This window comes from Nycticebus coucang, chromosome 10 (genome assembly GCF_027406575.1).
Source record: "Nycticebus coucang isolate mNycCou1 chromosome 10, mNycCou1.pri, whole genome shotgun sequence".
Lineage (NCBI taxonomy): Eukaryota > Metazoa > Chordata > Mammalia > Primates > Lorisidae > Nycticebus > Nycticebus coucang.
Genome location: NC_069789.1, coordinates 18,764,893 through 18,780,731, shown reverse-complemented (window position 1 = coordinate 18,780,731; position 15,839 = coordinate 18,764,893). Strand labels below are relative to the sequence as shown.

General features: G+C 39.8%; 1 protein-coding gene across 7 annotated transcripts in view; it reads left to right on the top strand.

Moving 5' to 3' along the window:
• Window positions 1-15,839, top strand: part of PCNX2 (pecanex 2) — a 380,334-nt gene that overhangs the window by 153,063 nt on the left and 211,432 nt on the right. For all 7 annotated transcript variants that reach the window (XM_053605995.1, XM_053605996.1, XM_053605999.1 and 4 more), the window contains 2 exons: window positions 12,693-12,785; window positions 13,426-13,576. In XM_053605995.1, coding sequence (XP_053461970.1) covers window positions 12,693-12,785; window positions 13,426-13,576 — 244 coding nt within the window. The remainder of the gene's footprint in view (window positions 1-12,692; window positions 12,786-13,425; window positions 13,577-15,839) is intronic.

Sequence of the window (15,839 nt, the reverse complement as noted above, 5' to 3'; positions counted from 1 at the left end):
GGGACCCACATGCACTATGTCCTGTTGACTACAGTTCTCATGTTGTACATTAGATCTCTGGGATTGTTCATCCTTGTATCTGTTACTTTGTACCCTCTAACCTACCTCTTCCCATTTTCACCCTCTGCAACCCCCATGGTAACTATTGTTTTATTCTTTATCTCTATATGTTTGACTGTTCTTTTTTTTTAAGATTGCATATACAAGTGAGAACATGCACTATCTGACTTGCTATGCCTGGCTTGTTTTAATCAGCACGTGCTCCAGTATCAGACATGTTGTTGTAGATGGCAGGATTTCCTTTCACGTGGCTGAATACTATTACATCGTGCAGATATACCACATTTTCTTTATCCATTCATCCATTGACAGACGCTTAGGTTGTTCCTGTATCTTGGCTGTTGAGAATAGTGCTGAGATACACAGTAAAGTGCAGCTATCTTTACAAGATAGTAATTTCATTGCCTTTGGGTATATACTTAGAAGAGGGATTGGTAGGTCATATGGTAGTCTAAGTTTGAATTTCCATGGGAATCTCCATACTCTTTTCATAATGGCTACATCAATCTGCATTTCCACTAAAAATTATTATTTTTAAGGGTAAATATTTTGGAACAGAATAATGTCTTCTTTATGGTGGCTTTAGGGAAAGAGGGAATTTTTTATTTTGCTGGTATTACTTTCAGCAATATTAAGAGAGTGGTCGAGTTTCACTAATTAACATCAAGGGTAAAAAACTCAGTAATGATCTTTGCCCTCTTATCTCCTCTGGTGAAATGTCTGTTCAGAACGGCCCACATGCAGCTGGGGATGGTGGGGCTGGAGGAGTTGTTTGACTTTTTAATACTGAGTTAATACTGAGTTGTAAATTTCTTTATATATTATAGGTAAAAGTCTTTTATTGCATATATGTTTTGCAAATAATATTTTTTCCAATCTTTACCTTGCCTTTTCATTTTTTTAGTGTCTTTGGAAGCAAGATTTGAACATTTTCATGATGTTCATTTTACTGATTTTTTTTTTCTTTTACAGTTCAAACTTCAAGTGTGCACAAATCTTTTCTAAGCCCAAGGTCACTAAGCTTTCCTATTACGAGGTTTCTTTGAGCAGTTTAAGAGTTTGCATATTGAATTAATTTCTGTAGGTGATGTGTCAAGGTATTTTTGCTGCTTTACTTTTTCTTTTTTTTACATTGTGCTAGATTTTATTTTTTTCGTTCTTTTTTTATTATTAAATCATAGCTGTGTACATTAATGCGATCATGGGGCACCATACACTAGTTTTATAGACCATTTGACATATTTTCATCACACTGGTTAACACAGCCTTCCTGGCCTTTTCTTAGTTACTGTGTTAAGACATTTATATTACACTTAGTAAGTTTCACATGTACCCTTGTAAGATGCACCATAGGTGTAATCCCACTAATCGCCCTCCCTCCCCTCCCTCTCCCTCTTCCCCATATTCTTAGGTTATAACTGGGTTATAGCTTTCATATGAAAGCCATAAATTAGTTTCATAGTAGGGCTGAGTACATTGGATACTTTTTCTTCCATTCTTGAGATACTTTACTAAGAAGAATATGTTCCTCATGTAAACATGAAAGAGGTAAAGTCTCCATCTTTCTTTAAGGCTGCATAATATTCCATAGTGTACATTTACCAAAAAATTTAGTAATCCATTCCTGGATCGATGGGCACTTGGGCTTTATCTATGACTTAGCAATTATGAATTCGGCTGCAATAAAAATTCTGGTACAAATATCTTTGTTATAATGTGATGTTTGGTCTTCTGGGTATATACCTAGTAGAGGAATTATAGGATTGAATGGCAGATCTATTTTTAGATCTCTAAATGTTCTCCAAACATCTTTCTAAAAGGAATGTATTAATTTGCATTTCCACCAGCAGTGTAGAAGTGTTCCCTTTTCTCCACATCCACGCCAACATCTCTGTTCTTGGGATTTTGTGATATGGGCTAATCTTACTGGAGTTAGATGATATCTCAAAGTAGTTTTGATTTGCATTTCTCTGGTGATTAAGGATGATGAGCATTTTTTCATATGTCTGTAGGCTGTGCGCCTGTCGTCTTCAGAGAAGTTTCTCTTCAAGTCCCTTTCCCAGCCTGCGATGGGATCACTTGTTCTTTTCTTGCTTATATGTTTGAGTTCTCTATGGGTTCTGGTTATTAAAACTTTGTCAGAGACATAACCTACAAATATCTTCTCCCATTCTGAGGGCTGTCAGCTTCCTTTACTTAATGTGTTTTTGGCTGTGCAGAAGCTTTTTAGTTTGATCAGGTCCCAGAAGTGTATTTTTGAAGCTGCTTCAAAGGTCCGGGAGGTCCTCCTCATAAAATACTCACCCAGACCAATTTCTTCAAGAGATTTCCCTATAATCTCTTCTAGTATTTTTATAGTTTCATGTCTTAAGTTTAAATCTTTAATCCAGTGAGAGTCTGTCTTAGTTAATGGTGAAAGGTATGGATCGAGTTTCAGTCTTCTACAGGTTGCCAGCCAGTCACCCAGCACCATTTGTTAAATAGAGAATCTTTTCTCCACTGAATGTTTTTAATTGTCTTGTCAAAGATCAAATAACAATAAGTAGCTGGATTCATCTCTTGGTTCTCTATTCTGTTAAATACATCTACCTCTCTGTTTTTGTGCCAGTACCATGCTGTTTTGATCACTATTGATTTATAGTATAGTCTGAGGTCTGGTAGTATGATTACTCCTGCTTTGTTTTTATTTCTGAGTAATGTCTTGGCTATTCGGGTTTTTTTCTGATTCCATATAAAATGAAGTATTATTTTTTCAAGATCTTTAAAGTATGACAGTGGAGCTTTAATAGGGATTGCATTAAAATTGTATATTGTTTTGGGTATGGACATTTTAACAATGTCGATTCTTGCCAGCCATGAGCATGGTATGTTTTTCCATTTGTTAACATTCACAGCTAGTTCTTTACTTAGAGTTTCATAGTTCTCTTTATAGAGATCTTTCACGTCCTTTGTTAGATAAACTCCCAAATATTTCGTCTCCTTTGACACTACTGTGAATGGAATAGAGTCCTTAACTTTTTTCAGCTTGACTATTGTTGGTATATATAAAGACTACCGATGTATGAGTGTTGACTTTGTAACCTGAGATGCTGCTGTATTCCTTGATCATTTCTAGGAGTTTTGTATTAGAATCCCTGGTGTTTTCCAGATATACAATCATATCATCTGCAAAGAGCGAAAGTTTGATCTCTTCTGACCCTATATGGATACCCTTAATCGCCTTTTCTTTCCTAATTGCAATGGCTAAAACTTCTATTTCAATGTTAAAGAGCAGTGGAGACAATGGGCAACATTCCCTGGTTCCCGGTCTGAGTGGAAATGATTTCAATTTAACTCCATTCAATATAATATTGGCTGTGGGTTTGCTGTAGATGGCCTCTGTAGTTTAAAAAATGTCCCTTCTATACCAGTTTTCTTAAGTGTTGTGATCATGAAGGGATGCTGGATATTATCAAAAGCTTTTTCTGCATCCATTGAAAGAATCATATGGTCTTTGTTTTTAATTTGTTTATGTGCTGAATTATACTTACAGATTTACGTATATTGAACCAGTTTTGAGACTCTGGGATAAGACCAACTTGGTCATGATGTATAATTTGTTTGTTGTGTTGCTGGATTCTGTTTTTTGGGATCTTGTTGAATATTTTTGCATCTATATTTATTAGTGATGTTGGTCTATAATTTTCTTTTCTTTTTGGGTCTTTTCCTGGTTTGGGGATCAGGGTGCTGTTTGCTTCATAGAACGTGTTGGGTAGTCTTCCTTCTTTTTCTGTACTTTGGAACAGGTTGAGTAACATAGGTACTAGTTTCTCTTGAAAGGTTTGGTAAAATTCTGACGTGAAGCCATCTGTTCCTGGGCTTTTCCTTTTAGGGAGATTTTGTATGGTTGATGCTATTTCAGAACTTGATATAGGCCTGTTCAACATTTCCAGTTGATTCTGGCTAAGTCTTGGAAGGTGACGTGCTGCCAAGTATTGGTCAATTTCCTTCAGATTTTCATATTTCTTAGAATACAGTTTCTTGTAATATTCATTAGGGATTTTTTTGAATTTCTGAGGAGTCTGTTGTTATTTCGTCTTTGTCTTTCTGCTTGATGAAATTAGAGATTTTACTCTTTTTTTTCCTGGTTAGGTTAGCCAAAGGTTTATCTATTTTATTGACCTTTTCAAAAAACCAACTTTTTGATTTATTAATCTGTTGTATAATTCTTTTATTTTCAAATTCATTGAATTCTGCTCTAATTTTTGTTACTTCTTTTCTTCTACTGGGTTTGGGGTTCTTCCTTTTCCAGTTGCTTGAGATGTCCCATTAAGTTGTTAACTTCCTCTCTTTCCGTTCTCTTGAGGAAGGCCTGCAGTACTATAAATTTCCCTCTTAAGACTGCCTTTGTAATATCCTAGAGGTTCTGATAATTCATGTCTTCATTGTTGTTTTGTTCTAAAAATTTGGCAGTTTCCTTCTTAATCTCATCTCTGACCTAGCTGTCATTCAGCATAAGGTTATTGAACTTCCATGTTTTTGTATGTGTATGCAGATCCCTTTTGTTACTGAGTTCAACTTTTATTCCATCGTGGTCCAAGAAGATGCAAAGAATAATTTCTATTCTTTTAAATTTACTGAAGTTAGACTTGTGACCTAAGATGTGATCGATTTTGGAGTATGTTCCGTGGGCTGATGAGAAGTATGTGTATTCAGTTTGTTGGGATGAAATGTTCTGTAGATGTCTGCTAAATCCAAATGTTGGATGGTTAGGTTTAAATCTAAAATTTCTTTGCTCAGCTTCTTCTTGGAGGATCTATCCAACACTGCCAAAGGAGTGTTGAAATCTCCAACTATTATGGAGCTGGAGGAACTCAAGTTACTCATGTCTGTTAGAGTTTCTCTTATAAATTGAGGAACATTCTGGTTGGGTGCATAAATATTATAAATTGAAATCTCATCATATTGAGTATTATCCATAACAAATAGGAAGTGACCATTCTTATCCTTCCTTACTTTTGTTGGTTTAAAGCCTATTGTATCTGCAAATAGAATTGCAATACCTGCCTTTTTCTGATTTGCATTTGCCTGAAATATGGACGACCATCCTTTCACCCGGAGTCTATATTTATCTTTTAAGTTAAGATGAGATTCTTGGATGCAGCAGATATCTGGCCTGAGTTTTTGTATCCAGTCAGCCAACCTATTCCTCTTTATAGGACAGTTTCACATTAATGGACAATATTGAGAAATCTGTTAAAATTTGGGTATCGAGTTTTTCGAAAGACCAGTGGACATTAATCCTTTCGCCACTGTGGAAGTTGAGTTTGATCAAAAGTTTATCAGTGATGTTAGTTTTGTGGTAGGGGATTGGGGTGGTCATTATGGAGGAGAGGTCTGAGCTGGTTTGGTTATGGCAAATTTCTTCAACGTGTGAATATCATTAAAGTATTTAATTTCTCCATCATAAATGAAACTGTTTAGCTTGATATAGGATGTGGGGTTGAAAGTTATTTTGTTTTACGAGATTAAAAGTTGAGGACCATCCTCTTCTGGCTTGAAAAGTTTTAGCAGAGAGATCTGCAGTCATTTTAATATTCTTCCCTTTGTAGGAAATGGTTTTCTTACGTCTGGCGGCTTTCAGAATTTTCTCCTGTATATTAACTTTAGTGAAGTTATTTATGTTGTGCCTGGTGGATGTCTTATTTGGGTTGAGTCATGCTGGGGTTCTGAAACTGTCTGCTGTCGGAATTTCAGTATCTCTTGGTATGTCTGGAAAATTCTGTTTCATAATTTCATGGAGAAGGCCTGTGTGCCTTGTAAAGCCACCTCATCGCTTTCAGTGACTCCAATGAGGCATATATTAGCCTTCTTCGAATTATCCCAGAGCTCCCTGAGAGAATGATCCGTTTTTGTTCGCCATTTCTGTTCCTCTTTGAGAGCTTAGGAGCGTTGAGAAGCTTTGCCTTGAATTTCAGAAATCCTTTCTTCTGTTATTGAGGGATTCTACTGTATTTTTCAGATGTTTGAGGGCTGTAAATTCTTGCTTCAGTGGGTCAAAATCTTTAAATTCATTAAATTCTTGTGACAACTTTTGAATTTCTCCTCAAATTTCTAATTCCGACTTTTGAATTGCTGCTCGAATTTCTAATTCCAAATTTTCCTTCATTTTATTAATTTTGTTTGCAATCAAAATTCTGAATTTGATTTCTGACATCTCGGCCAGCTGTTTATGAATGAGATCTTCAGTTATATCTGCCTTATCTTTCCTTGGGGGGGTTGATCTACTCTGGTTATTCATGTTACCAGAATTTTTCTGCTGATTCTGCCCCATGATTATTTTACACCATTCGACTTTTCCCCTGGAGCTGTGCTGAGGACCTGTTTAGTGCTACAGCCTCAGAAACTGGGGACCTGCTTGGTGTGGTGGGGCTAAGTGGCTCTGTCTTGTTTTCAGCTGTTCTCTGTCCAACCCTAGTTAAACAGTTGCTCTGGGTTGAAGTCTCAGCTGTGGAGAAATACCTGCAATTAAGTCACCCCACCCCCCACAGGCAACAATTGGAAAAGGAAAATCAAAACTTCCTACAACCACACACCCAGGGCACCACTTGGATAGTCTTCAGTGGATTGGCTTAGTTTAAAAGGTCCAAATCAATTGTCTCAGTCAGCACCTGTCTCAGGTGGACTAGTTTAAAAGATCTCTGGCAAATAGATCACAGGGGTCTCTTGACAACTCATGTATGACTTGCTCCGGTGCTCCGTGAAGTCAGGAGGACCCACCCAGCAAATAGATTAGTCTTGGCGGGTTGATGTATCCTTCCCCACCTTGCACGTCTGTCACACCCAGTCAATGATAACCCCGCAGGGCTGTGACCCAGTTGCCTCCAATGAGCAGATACTCCAGGCATTTGCAACTGCCTGAATCACAAGGAAATCTATGTCTCCTCAGCCAGGCTGTTGCTCTCTGCCTCTATCCAGCAGAGATGGAGGTGAGGCCTGACAACCTCTGGCCCTTGATGGAGGCTGGGGGTGTTCACTCAGTTCCAGCCCCGCCCCTGATTGATGTTACTGACCAAACAGAACAACTTTGCGGAATTTGTTTCTGTCCCAGCTAATTTCCCCTGCAGAAGAGAAGCTGTTTTGAGTTCACAGAACCTGTGCCTCAGGCCCTGTCTTTGCTGCATTGGGTTTGTAGTCACAGCACAGTTAGCTGTCAGTTCTAGCCTCCTGCTCTCCTTTGTCTAGGTTGATGATCACCTGGGGGCAGGTGCGTCTTAGGCTCATTAAAGTGGTCCTCTGGGTCAGCCCCGCCCTGGGAGTCAGCTGGCAGTGCGCGTGCATCTTCTAGTCCCTGCGCTTCACCCAGACTGGTACTGCCTCTGGGAAACCCTTTACACACCAGCCTGTGTTTCAGTCCCAAATCTGTTCCGCCAGTGGTTGCCACCTGAGAAGATGCCCAGCTTCCTCTGGTTGCCCAGAGAGACAAGAGGTGTGACTCCCTAATATCCTGGGATGAGTCCTATTGTTGCCAAAAATGACTGCTGCTCTGCGCCTCAGGGCACTGCCTCTCCGGTGTGGTCCCCTCTCAGTTGACTGTCTTCTCCTCACTCCCGTGCCACAGAATCAGCACTGACCAGCTGCAGTCCAGCCCCTGTCCACACCCCTCTAGAAATCATCCAACCATCTGGACTCCTGGGGAACAGGCCTGCAGACCTCAGAGTGAGAGTGGAGGGGAGTGCTGGGAGCTTAGGATTGCAGGTAGAGAATATATACAGTTTTACATAGTTTTATGCCTAGGAGGAGAGTGCCATGGCACCCTAGTAGGGGAAGTAAGTACAGTTTTTAGAGGGTGTTTGTCATGGAGTATAATCAGAGGAATTTTGAACTGTGTTCATTTGTTTGTCAGGTACTTTGAGCTGTTCTCATGGTGGAGGGGACTCTCGTCTGCTTGGTGATGGATTTTGTACCTTTTGTTTGTATCCTTGGGGTCGTAGCTCGCCTCTGCAGGCTTGATGTGCGTTCTTAAACCTTCTCTCTTGGCGCAGCTCTAATCTGCCAGGTTACTTGCTAAGTTTCTGTCCTTTAACTCTCCTTGTTCTCCGGGAGCCTCTGTTGATAGCTGGCTTCAGTCAGCCATATTGTCTCTGCCCCTGTTTTACTTTTCTATAGGTGGCTATCTGATTGTTCCAGCACCACCTTTATCCTTTCGATTACTGGGGATTTGTTATTTCGCCTGTGTACTTGGGTTGTGAATCAGTTGACCATTGGCTGTTTGGCCTGTTCTACACTCTTTATCCTTTCTTGTTGATCTAAATATGTTTTTTATTCCAATGACATCAATACCATGATTACTATAATAAGCCTTGAAACCAGGCATTGTATGTCTTCCAAGGTTGTTTTTCTTTTTCATGGTTGTTTTAACTATTCTAGGTCCATTGTATTTTCATACATATTTTTAAATTGGCCTCTTAATTTATTTAAAAAATCTACTGAAATTTTGATTAGGATTGTCTTGAATCTGTGAGTTGGTTTTCTGAGAATGGACTTCTTAATAATACTGAATATTCAAATCTACACATGCAGTGTGTCTCTCTAATCACATACTTTGTTTTTCTCAGTGATTTTTTGTAGTTTCCAAGAAATAGAGCTTGCAGAATTTTTTTTTCAAAATTATCCCGAAGTGGTTTTTTATTGATGCTTTTATAAATGGTATTTTTAAAGTAAGTTCATGAAAATATCATTACCTACCAGAGAAGGCAAATTAAAACCACAGTTGGATACTGCTCCACCAAGGTTTGTCGGCCTTGGCACTACTGACATTTGAGCCTGACAATATTTTGTTTGCGGGCACTGCCCTGTGCCCAGTAGCATGTTCAGCTGCATTCTTTGTTTCTACCCACTAGATGCCAGTATTACTCCTCCCCCACCCCAAATTGTAACAACCAAAAACGTCTTCAGATATTGAACAATGTGGAGTGGGAGGAAAAATTGTCCCTGGTTGAGAAGCACTGAACTATACAACAACTAGTATGGTTACAGTTAAAATGACCGTGGAGCACCTGGAACGCACACAGACTCCTGATGAGATTGTAACATGCTTACAAGTACTTTGGAAAATGGTTTGTAAGTTTCTTTTATTTTCCTTTTTTATTGACACATAAAATAATCATACATATTTATGGGAGTACAGTGTGATGTTTCAACATACATATACAATGTGTGATGATCAAATCATGGTATTTTTTATTTCTTTGTGTTAAAAGCACTCTAAATCTTCTCTTTTCTGGCTATTTTAAAATACACAATAAATTATTTTTAACTGTAGTCACCCTACTGTAGTATAGAATACCAGAACTTACTGCTCCCATCTAGCTGTGATTTTGTAGCTGTTGACCAGTCTGTCCACATTGCTCTCTCTCCTCTACCCTCCCCAGCCTCTGATAACCGTGGTTCTACTCTGCCCTTCTATGAAAGCAGGTTTTTTGTATCCCACAGATGAGTGAGATTTGTCTTTCTGTGCCTGGATTATTTCTCTTAACATAATGTCCTCCAGGTTTATCTGTGTTATAGCAGATGGTAGGATTTCACGTCTTATGGCTGAATAGTATTCCATTGTGAACATGTGCCATGTGTTTTTATCCATTCGTCTGTTGATGAACACTTAGTTAAACACATATCTTGTCTATTATGAATACTGCTGCATTAAATATGGGAATGCAAGTATCTCTTTAACCTGGTGATTTCATGTCCTTTGGATATATGCCCAGTAGTGGGACTGCTGGATCATATGGCAGATCTAATTTTAAATTTTTAAGAAATCCCATGCTTTTTTTCCATAATGACTGTACCATTATGTACAATGTACAATGTAACAATACATTCCTACCAACACTGCATAACGGTTCCCTTTTTTAAAATATCCATGCCACCATTTGTTATTCTTCATCTTTTTGATATTAGGCATTCTAATTGGGGTGAAGTGGTATCTCATTGTGGTTTTGATTTGCATTTCTCTGTTGTTTAGTGATGTTGAACATTTTTTTATGTACCCATTGGCCATTTGTATGTCTTCTTTTGAGAAATGTCTATTCAAGTCTTTTGCACATTTTTGCATTGGATTGTGACAATTTCTTGAAGAGTTAAGGCTAAATCTACCACATAACTCAGCCATTTTATTCCTAGGTATTTACACAAGAGAAAAGAAAGCATGTGTCCAGAGACATATCCATGAATATTTGTAGAAGCTTTATTTATAATATTCCCAAACTGAGAACAAAGTCAAATGTCTATCCACATGTAAATATATAAGCACATTGTTGTATATCCATACTGGGGAATACCATTCAGCAGTGAAAGACACGAAGCGTTAATACAGACAGTAACACGGATGAGTTTCAGAGTAATTAACAGTGAGTGAAAGAAGCCAGGCAAAAAGAGTACCCATTGTATGATGACATTCATACAACATTCTAGAAAGTGGAAACAAGCTGTGACAAGGGCACCATCAGTGGTTCCTTGGGAAAGAGACAGATTAGGCAATGACAGCAAAGGAGCATGATGGATCTGCTACTCATCTTAATTATGGTAAAAGGTTTCTGGGAAGATGCATGTAGTATATATGTATATATATATGTCAAAAGTCATCAAGTTGTACACTTTAAATAAGTGTGGCTTTTTAGTGCGTCAATTTATCTCAATAAAGCTATTTTAAAAGAATAATACAGGAAACAAATGGGTGGAAAAGAACATTTTAGTAAATAGAAAAATGCAATCAATGTAACCTGGTTCTTTGTATCCTCAATGAATCCTCAACAATAAATAAAAGGAAAGGATGGCGCCTGTGGCTCAGTCAGTAGGGCACCTGCCCCATATACCAAGGGTGGCGAGTTTGAACCCAGCACCTGCCAAACTGCAACAAAAAATAGCCAGGTATTGTAGTGGGCGTCTGTAGACCCAGCTACTCAGGATGCTGATGTAGGAATATCGCCTTAAGCCCAAGAGTTGGAGGTTGCTGTGAGCTATGATGCCACAGCACTCTACCAAGGGCGACATGGTGAGAGCCTGTCAAAAAAAAAAAAAGAAAAATGAAAAGACTGTGTAATGGTTTGTATTTACAAGGGATACTTATGACACTGATGAAAATCAGAGTGGAGTTCCATATGTCATCCAGTTATGAAAAAAATTAAAAGTGACTCAAGCTCATTCTCACATCTGCTTTAAGAAACTTAGAAATGCAAACTCCCGCCTCCCCACCCCTGCTGGATGCCTTCCCCTTAGACAAGGATGGTCAGTTAATTAAAAATGAGACTTAATTTTAAATTAGAATTTTTTGGAAAATATTTATCTTTCTTTTGGATAAATATTCAGTAATTTTTAAATAATATAAAACCATGCCAAAGAAAAATAGGAAAGAAAAATTAACATTTCCCCACAGCTTAAATTTGTGGTGAATTACAGAATGTTCCTCCGGTAGGGGCCGGCCTTTTTAAAGTGTTTGGAATGAAAGGTGATGCCTGAACTTGGGCCATAGTAAATTTTTGGTGAATATCTATGATCACAAAAATTTTATAAATTCAGAATTAAATTCCCATTCATTTTTCTCTGCTCAAAAATCAGAATAGCATTTCTAAGAATAAGGCTAAGATTCTACTTTTATCACTACTTCTTCCTATTAGCAAGCAGCAGTGTGACTTATAAGAAACTCTATGTTTTAATTTAAAAAGTAAGGAAAGAAAAAAATGGGGGAGGTAGGGGGAAATGGAGGCATAGCTTTTCTATAATTTTCTGACAGGTAACATTCAAAACAATAACTTAAGGGGAATAATTCTTTTTCTGAATGAGAAAGGGAGGCATACATACCTTGATAGTTTCAGAGTGTTCAGGTAACAGTGTGATACCTTAAAATGATCAGTAATTGTGTACAATGACCAACGTGCCTTTACAGAAAGAAAAGAACTGATGGGCCCTTATGCCCCTTTAGATCCATAAGCTGGCAGTATTGTTCCCCGTCAGAGCTCACGGGCCATTCTCCCTGTGTCTCATGAATAGCATTCCTGCATCTAACTTTTCTTTGCGTTTCTCAGCCCATGCCCATACTATAGTTTTGTATGGCAGAAAAATATTAGAAAGTTACTGAACACTTCACTTTCTGCATAGAATGTGTATACTAATGAATATGTGTGTGTATTTATATAATTTGGGAATGGTCTTTACTTGATCTGACTTGTGAATTAAAATGTAAAACCCAGTCTGGTCCAAAGCAAGAAGAAAAGTCTAAGAGGCTTCTGTTTGGTTTACCCAGGCTCTGTGGCATGTTAAAATCCAAGCCACGCTACAGCCAAATAGAGATGATTTCCACTCTGTCCTTTATGAGACCATAATAAGTTAAGGTTCCTTTGGGGAACTCTCTGGGCATCTTGTGTCTAATCTGGGTCTGTAGAAAAGGACCTCACGCCTCCTACGCGTGCAGGAAACCTTTCTCCTTCCCATGGTGAGCTCGTGTATGCTGACCTTGCAGAGTGAACGGCCATCTGAGGTGTGCTGCCGGGGAGTGTCAGGCAGTCTTCCCAGGGGCAGGTCTGGTTACCTGGTCACACGGAGTAGCTGCGAGAAACAAAGCAGAGTGAACTTCACTGTTGGCTCTCTCTTTCCAGAAGGACATGTTGAAGTCTGATCTCCTCGTCTGTGCGGTCGCCGCTGTCCTCTCGTTTGCAGTCAGTGCCAGCACTGTGTTTCTGTCATTACGAGTATGTACCCCCTCAACTCTCCCTGTCTGCTGGGGTGTCCTGGGGTATTGCAAGACCATTGAGCCGGAAGAAGGAAACAAAATGCCCGTTGAGAGGTTTGAGGAATATATGCACGTGCTGCGAAGAGTCATGTTCCCAGTGGGATTTGGTCCGCATCACAGATGGGTTTCCATGGGGTGAGACAGAGGTCATGGATCCAAAAGAGTTATTGGAACACAAGTTTAATTTAGAAGAACAGAGTGGAGAGCTCTAGATGGGATTTCTGGCTTATGGTTTTTACAGACAGTTGCTGTCTCTATGACAAAATATTATACATTTGCGGACTCCCCTTTCCATGAGGAAATGTGTATTAGCTACATTTGCTATTCTCCACCTCTCCTTATAAAAAAAATATATATAATGATGTGTCCAGGGGGCAGAATTCTCTTGGCCCCTGTATTCTGCAGGCCCTTTCCTTGTGCTCATCCTAGTGGTTCCCAGCGCATGAACCAGTCTCTAGAGGACTGAAACGAGAGTCGGGTCTGGCTGTCCATTCTTTAGGAGGAATGAGGAGGAGGACGTAGTGTTATGTATGATCCCTGTGCATCCCGCCCCACATCCTCTAGGCCAAATAATGAGATTCTGCCCATTTTCATTGCAGCCATTCCTTAGCATCGTGCTGTTTGCCCTGGCAGGCTCTGTGGGCTTTGTGGCACATTACGTACTCCCTCAGCTCCGCAAGCATCATCCCTGGATGTGGATCTCACACCCCGTCCTCAAGAATAAGGAGTATCATCAGCGGGAACTGAGAGGTCAGTAAGATGCCACTCATTAAAAACAAAAGCAAGTCATGCCTGCAGTTCAACACTTGGGAGGCCGAGGCAGATGGATTGCCTGAGCACACCAGTTCACAATCAGCCTGAGCCAGAGAGAGACCCTGTCTTTAAGAAAATAGCCAGGCATTGTGGCGGGCGCCTGTAGTCCCAGCTACTCGGGAGCCCAAGGCAAGGGAATAGCTTGAGCCCAAGAGTTAGAGGCACTCAATCAAGGGTGACAAAGTGAGACTCTGTCTCAATAAATAAATAAATAAATAAATAAAGCAGAGGCAGGCATATTACAACCCAGAGAGTAGACAACATGTGAACATCCATGGTGCCAAAAAACTGCACACTAATGCATGGAAAATGGTACCTTACGTTAATTTTACCACAATAAAAAAAAGAGAGTGTGTACCTTGGAATAAATATGTTCCTGGAACAGGAAAATTGAGTAGGGTGAACTAGGGGTATGTCTTATAAAAATATTAATTGGTTATTGGTATTGTAGAAATAATTTATATCATTCAGTCTTGAAGATCGTGCTGTTCCAGCTCAAGTTGGCTGAGGTCTGAGGAAAGCATCACTTGACTGTGCAGTCATTCTTCATAAAATACTGGGACAGAGCAGAGACCACCCTGCTCTGGCATTTTCTTTAATTTCTTTGCTCACCTAGACATACACCTGTAACTCCACTTGATCGACTTCTGTGGTTGTCTCTGGCCATGATCATGTAATAGCTTGGTTATCATGACAATTCCAGAGCTTTGGTTGAGAAATAGATTTCTCCTACATAAGAAGTCTTTTGGGAATTTTCCTGCTAGGTCTTCCCTTGCTTTGCGATTCCTTGCTCTGTGCTTGAATAGATGGGAGAAGGACCGATTTATCCCCATTTTCAGACCCATTGAAGATTGCTGGTCACAGATTATAACTATGCTGTCCTATGTGCCAAGACTGCACAGAACTGAACCTCCTCAGTTGTTAAGCAAGTTACCCAGTTGTCTCCATGTCCAGGCACAAAGGTGGCGGGGGGCGGGGGCAGAGCACCAAGGTTGGCTGACTTGAAGGAATGTACTAGACTCAGCCAGGCTCAGGGAAAGGGGGGAAGTAATTAAGAAAGTGAAGATTCAGAAGAGCCACTGGGTGCTGTCAAAACAGTGAATGTTTCTTCAGGGAGCATCTCTTGGTGGGTGTGAGGGGCCAACTTAATTCAAAACAGCCAAAGCAGGAAAACTGTGGCTTGTTCAGTGGGGAAATAGGGCCTCATGGGCCTGTGGCCAGCACGGGGCTTAGAAGTGCAGGAAGGTAGCTCAGATGGCTCTTCCCCTGGAGACCTACTCTTCTCATCTACAAAAAGAGGGCCTGCCTTAAGGATCAGGCTGCATTTGTTTTAAATCCCACTTAAATGCAAATTATTATCAGTGTTATAAAATCTGAGAGAAGATAGACTTGAAATAGTTGCACTTATGGTACCCTGTATATTTTACGCTCCACGCGTAGATCTCTCTCCCTGGCCTAGCAGAGGCCTGCTTTTGGGTTCATAGAACAGCCCCCTGGAAAACTACTACTTCTGCAGTGTTAAGCTCACATTTTCCTTTCATTTAAAAACCTTTGGAAGATTTAAGGTTTGGTGAAAGTAGTGGACTGTTCATTACTTTGACATTACTGATAAATTAGTTGATGGAGATTTGAAGTAAAAAACTTCAACTTGGGGATTTGCTTGTCTGTATCATTACAGCTGTATCTGTACTTGTATCTCTGTCTAGAGCTAGACTTAGACCTAAGCCTTTACCAGCACCTAGACCTTGGCCTACACCTATACTGATACCTATGTCCACACATTTACCTTTACCTAAACCTTCATCCCTGTACCTATACCTTTATTTGTACCTATGCCTATATCGGTATTTTTGCCTTTACTTCATCTCTGCCTGTGTCTTTACCTGCACCCATCTCTGTGTCTGTGCCCACATCCACGTCTATGTCTGTGCTTATGCCTTTGTCTGCACCCACACCTGCACCTTTCCCCGCACCTGTGTGCAGACCTGTGCCTGTGCCCATGCTTGCACCTGTATTTATAATTACATATTTAAATACTTTGGGAAAGGGAAGGAGAACTTGTCATACTGAAGGAAAGGAAAATGAGATGCACTGGGCTTCCCTCATTGTGGCAGTTTAGAGTGTAGAATTCAACAATGAAGGAGATTAGAGTGGGCAGTGAACAACTGAGGGCTTTTATGGTGTGATTGTTTTCCCCTTG